The 6,000-nt window shown below is 38.2% G+C and overlaps 1 protein-coding gene across 1 annotated transcript in view; it reads right to left on the bottom strand.

The window, feature by feature from the left end:
- Positions 1-1,769: 1,769 nt before the first annotated feature.
- The window catches only part of simc1 (SUMO interacting motifs containing 1), a 37,756-nt gene continuing 33,525 nt past the window's right edge, over positions 1,770-6,000 (bottom strand). Inside the window, exon 10 of the mRNA XM_078550743.1 lies at positions 1,770-3,264. Coding sequence (XP_078406869.1) covers positions 3,041-3,264 — 224 coding nt within the window. The 3' untranslated portion in view covers positions 1,770-3,040. The remainder of the gene's footprint in view (positions 3,265-6,000) is intronic.

Here is a 6,000-nt window from a genome sequence, read left to right as displayed (position 1 = left end):
CAGCTTTCCAGTAGAGGAGCTTTACATTTTCCCTATAGTCAAGAAAATTACCTAAAACTGCATTTTGATGCTACTTTGTTATCTTGTACACACAAGATATTTGAGAATTTTTTCTCTATATGTTCATCAAGCACATTTTTACAACAAATATTTTCCAAGTCTATTTTCTCTTGAGCAGGTCATACTACCACCCAGGTATTTAGAAATATCCAGAAAGCTTCAAAAAGCTCAAGGTCCCAAATAAGGAAATCCTATTTTTTGTTCATACCCATACTGTAGACTGCAGAGTCCTAGGCATCTGGCTCCAATGGATTTTAGTAAGGTGTCAACTTTGTACCATTCAAATAAACAGTGCCAATAACTTGTATATGTGTTCCTCTAGAGAAACTTAAGAAATCAGAAACTGTTTAGCAACCTTTGGTTGCCATTTAAATCTGACTGTGGCTGATTTTTATACAGCCTTTTGTTCTTGTAGTTGTCTTTTTTGTGTGCAGCACAACTGGAGATATTCAGACTGAACACTGGCTGCCCAAGAGCAAATTTGGCCTTGTAATAAAAGTTAATGTATTTATATATTTGACAAGTCCATCAAATATATAAATACATTAACTTTTATTACAAGGCCAAATTTGCTCTTCAGCAGCTAACCAGCACTGTATCTTCCACAGTGCCCATTAGAACATTTCCCTGACAAAACATATCAGGAAAGCTTAGTTTTAAAATGTCACGTGTTTTTGATCAGTTTTATTTTGCTCTATTTTAGAACCGTTGCATTCCCACCAACTCAAACTACAGTGCATTGTAGTTGCACTATTTTGTGTAATTGTGTTTTTAAATACTGGTGGGGTACTGCTGCAAATGATTCATTTATACTGTTATTTCTGACAAACATGAAATAGGTGAACTTTGGCTTAATTAATTAACTACCTTGTTAAAGGGCTAGTGTCAGCTGAGTGGTTCAGCACAGCCTTTTCACCTTGGAGCCCTGGATGTAACTCTAGCCCATCAGATGGGATGAAAATCTGTACCTATTATCTGCAAACTCCCATATGTATCAATCATAGAATCCATACAGCACAGGAGGCCATTGGGTCTTTTGTCTCTTTGAAAGAGAGTCCCACTCTCATTCCCTTTCTCCATGGCATGGCAAAATCAGGTTGGTTAGTCAAAACTCTTAACAGTAAGGCACTTCAGCGGCCCTAATTTTACAGCTACATCATGGCAGGAGCAGGGACGTAAAATGCAGCAGGGTATTTAAGAGTCCATTGACTTTGGCGGGACCATAAAACCCTGCTGGCATAAAATTTCACCCCCCTATTCCCTGTATGGCTGTCACACATTTCCTTTACTGATGTGCTTAATTTTGGTGTTTTACCTTTATTAAGCCTCGAGTAGGCAGCAGATGGCAGTCAATAAGCAGCAAGCCGTAGTGCAACAGCTGAGCCAAACTCATGGATTGGTCCCACTGTCCCCCATAGTATCCACCAACCCCATTTCTTGGTGCTCCATGTGGTACAATGGCCATTGCCTGCTAATCAGCATGTGTGCTCTCTAGCATTGTCAAATAAAGTTGCAGTGAGAATGACAAGTCAGCATTGGTGAAAAACAGGCCCAAGGTCCAAACCCCATGACCATACAGACATTCCATCATATGAGTTACTATTCTATCAAGTTCACCTTGTGTCAAACCAATGGATTATGAACAATAGCATTTTCAATTGTTTGTGAAACTGTCTAAGATCACTGAATGTTACTGAAAATGAATAGCCTTCTGAGAGATACAACATTGAATTATTAGTGTACACATACATTACATTAAATAAACAACTATGAAAAATACATTCTTCAGGATTCTGGTAACTATTTCCTTGAATTGGTTTAGTTCCAATTAATTTAAAAATGTAATAGTGCAATATTATGTTACAGTCGAACCATCATAGCCTGCCTTAGTGGAGGGAATCATCCCTCCCCCCCAACCCCATGGGTGTATAATGGAATTTGGTGGACAAATAACCATCCCTATATTTCAGTCTTACTACAGTATCCTAGTACAAATAATAAAAGAAACATCACGGAACTTCTTTCACTATGAAAAGATGAAATAACTAAAGTGGTGCAGTGAGGTGATATCTCACACAAGGTCTTGTCTTGCAGAAAATAAAGGGGCACAGACTATGAAAGTTCCACTACTGTATATATGTATGCAATAAACCTGCAGAGATGATACCTCATGAAAGTCAATTTTAAAATGTGACACGTTAGAGGAATAACGATAAAATCATATTTAAATTTGTAAGATAAAAAGAACATTCTGACAACATGAATGGGAGGCATAAAATTCTGGGTTAATCATTCCCATTAATGTGAGATTTGGTTACATTAAACTTTAAATAAAATACTTACAAAGAAACTGCTCTGACACACAAAGTGATTAACATTGCAAACAAAAAATCCATATTCCAAAGAAACAAAAGGTACATGTGGTGTGAATAGCCATCGTATGAACTCTGGTCACTCTGAATTTGTGTGGGCTGACTGAATGGACCATGTGAAGACAAGAGACCCTCCCAATTCTATTCCAAGAAATATAGATTAGCCCATATCCTTTATGGGCACTCTTCCTTTTCCCGCCTCACATGTACAGAGTTTCACTTCAAAACATTTTTGCTGAAGTCCGAAGATAACTGACAATTCATTTGAAGTCTGCGTTTCTGTATCCAGTGGAAAAGCACCAAAGCAAAAGGAAATACATTCAGTGGTGATCGTGTTCTTCTGTGTCGTGGTGAGAAATATAGTTTAATGCAAAAGTAATGAAATCAGAGTAGGAGTTTTCTCTGTTCACCACTGGGTTTGTACGGCTGCCTCATAATGGCAAAAATCCTAATACCATGCTTTGCACGTATGTCGACAAACTGAGAGCTTGAAATGCTTTTCAAATTCCAGATGGTGCAGTGCTTTGAGCAAGAGATGCCTGTTTGTTGGAAGCAAATCTTAGGTCATATTATATATAAAGTTATCTGTTTGAAGTAAATTAAAACAGCTATGTTCCAGTTGCTGCACAAAGAAGCAGAGCTTTCAGTAGATTGATCTGTTCTTCTAATTGTGGATTCAATGGTGGTCCTAAATCACTGAGTACTCGATTGTAGAATACCTCCATATCCGACTGAACTTCTTCAGCGGTGATCCGATCATGAGTAGTGAGCACTGGAGGAGTGTCCGCTAGAACACATTTTACCCGTTCTGAGATTGAAAGCCTCAGGTGACCTAAAGGACACATTCAAGAGAGATAAAAGAAGTAGTGAGAAAGGATCTTAGCCCAAAAAAGTCAAGATGTAAATCTAAGATGTGGAGCTAAGAAATAACAAAAGTGAGAATGGGAATACTGGCCTGTTTATGGTAATCATCTTGCTTGACAGAAAATAATTCAGGAAATTAGAGGAGCACAAAACAAGGGTATTGCAATAATGCTGGGGGACTTTAATCTTCGTATACACAGGCCAAACCAAATTGAAAAAAGTCATTTGGAAGGTGAGTTCATGGCCTTCATGTGAGAGCTTTATAGAACAACATGTTGAGGAACCAAATAGGCAACAGGCACAACACATTGAGTGTTGTGTAATAACTAGTAAGCTTGTAGCAAAGGATCCTCTGGGGAAGAGTGATCGTGATATGGCAGAATTCATATTAAGATTGAGACTGATGTGGTTAAGTCTGAAATGAGGGTCTTACATTTAAACAAAGCCAACTAAAGAGACATGAGAGGTGAGTTGATGGAGGTAGATTGGGAAATTAGAATAAAGGGTATATTAGTAAATAAGGAATGGTAGACAGTTCAAGAAATTGAATAATTCTCAACAAGTGTATAGTCCCTTGAGGAATAAAAGCTCCAATGGCTAACGAGAGAAATTAAGGATAGTATAATAGTATTAGCTTAATAGAGGAGGCTTACAACGTTGTCAAAAGTGTAGCAAGACTGAATATTGGGGGAGTTTTCAAAATCAGCAAATGGTGACTGTAAAGAACCTATGTTTTTATTCCTTGGACTGTGATTTTAAGATTGGACTGTGGAGTGGCTGCAATTTAAAAAAAAAAAAAAAATTCTCTGAAGCAGGAAGAGAAGATCTACAATGTTGCCACTTCTTGGAACAAGGTGTTCCAGGTTGGACAATGGTGCCGGAAAGGACATGTCTAAGAGAGAACTGGCTAGTGACGACATTTGATTGGCTGCTGACCAGGGTTTTGAGATAGAAGTAGCCAGCAGGAGGATCCCAACCTGCCAGGAGGAAAGACCTAAAAACCTCTCTTACCCCTGTGTTTTTGGAAAAACTCCAACAATTCTGCCATAGTAATTAGCTGGCTAACCCTCACACCTCCGTATCCTGTTTTTTGAAAAGAACATCTCTAGTAGAGATGTTAAAAGCAGGTTTTCAACTAGTAAACTACAGACTGGAAGTGCTGAAACATCACCTTGCTTCAGCAGTACAGGTCTGCAAAGAACTTGGAAGACTTCAAGAAAAATCAACTTATCTAACCTTGTATATTGGTGCTATTGAACTGTTTTTTATTCCTCACCCTTAAGATCCTTGTTTGTGTGACTTATGTGTGTGTGTGTTTGTCTACAAGGGTTAAAAAGGGGTAGAGTAAGTTATGGAGTTAAGAGTTAGCAGTTCATATTTCTTTCTTTTGTTATTGGTTAAAAACAATTTGTCTAATAAGCAGTTATCTACTTGTTAAGTTTACAAACCTCGTATTCTGTTAATCTAAATTAAACTAAATTACACAGTTAGGTAAAATTGGGGCAATTTGGTAGTCTGATCAACCTTTTCACATTTGTCACGGCTTGGGGAGCAGTTGGGCTTGATATGACAGCGCACTATCCCCAGTGAGTCATGACATGACTAAGACTAATAAAGAGGAAGAAAGTAGAATACGAGAGTAAACTAGCAAGAAATATAAACACCGATTGTAAGATATTTTATAAGTATGTAAGAAAGAAAAAGATTAGTGAAGAAGAGGGATAAATTATAATGGGGAATAAGGAAATGGCAGCGATGCTAAACAAATAGTTTGTCTCTGTTTTCAAAGCAGAAGAAACAAAAACATTGAGGAAATAGTGGGGAAACGGGTTAAATGAGGGTGAGAAACTTAAAGTAGTTAATGTTAGTAAATAGTAAAAGGAAAAGTACTGGAGAAATTAATTAGACTAAAAGCTGATAAATCCCCTGGACCTGACGGCCTAGACCCTAGGGTTTAGAAGAGATGGCTATGGAGATAGTGGATGCATTGGTATGATCTTCCAGAATTCCTGACGTTCTAAAACAGTCCTCATGGATTGGAGGGTAGCCATGCTGTTCAAGGACATAGGAAGAGAGAAAACAGGTAACTAAGGTCAGTTAACCCAACATCAGTAGTGGGGAAAAAGGAGGTAACATGGCACTTAGAAAAATCATAATATGATTCGACACAGTTACATGAAAGGGAAATCATGTTTGACAAATCTATTAAGAGTTTTCAAAAGGTGAAAAAAACAGGGTGGAAACCGGAACCAGTGAGTTTAGTATACTTAAATTTTCAGATGGCATTTGATAAGGTGACACACAAGTTTAGGGCTGATGGGATCGAGGATTGGTTAATGGACAGGAAACAGTAGAAACAAACGTGTCCTTTTCCAAATGACATGCTGTAACTAGTGGAGTAAGACCATAAGACGTAGGAGCAGAAGTTGCATCGAGTCTGCTCCGCCAATCAATGAGATCATGGCTGATCAGATAATCCTCAACTCCACTTTCCTGCCTTCGCCCCATAACCCTTGATTCCCATACTAATTAAAAAACTGTCTATCTCCGTCTTAAATATACTTAATGACCCAGCTGCTACAGCCCTCTGCGGTAAAGAATTCCACAGATTAACTACCCGCTGAGAGAAGAAATTCCTCTTCATCTCTGTTTTAAGTAGGCGATCCCTTGCACTGAGATTATACCCTCTAGTCCTAGACTCTCC

The sequence above is a fragment of the Cetorhinus maximus genome, chromosome 10 (genome assembly GCF_964194155.1).
Source record: "Cetorhinus maximus chromosome 10, sCetMax3.hap1.1, whole genome shotgun sequence".
Lineage (NCBI taxonomy): Eukaryota > Metazoa > Chordata > Chondrichthyes > Lamniformes > Cetorhinidae > Cetorhinus > Cetorhinus maximus.
This window is presented reverse-complemented; position numbering and strand designations above follow the sequence as displayed.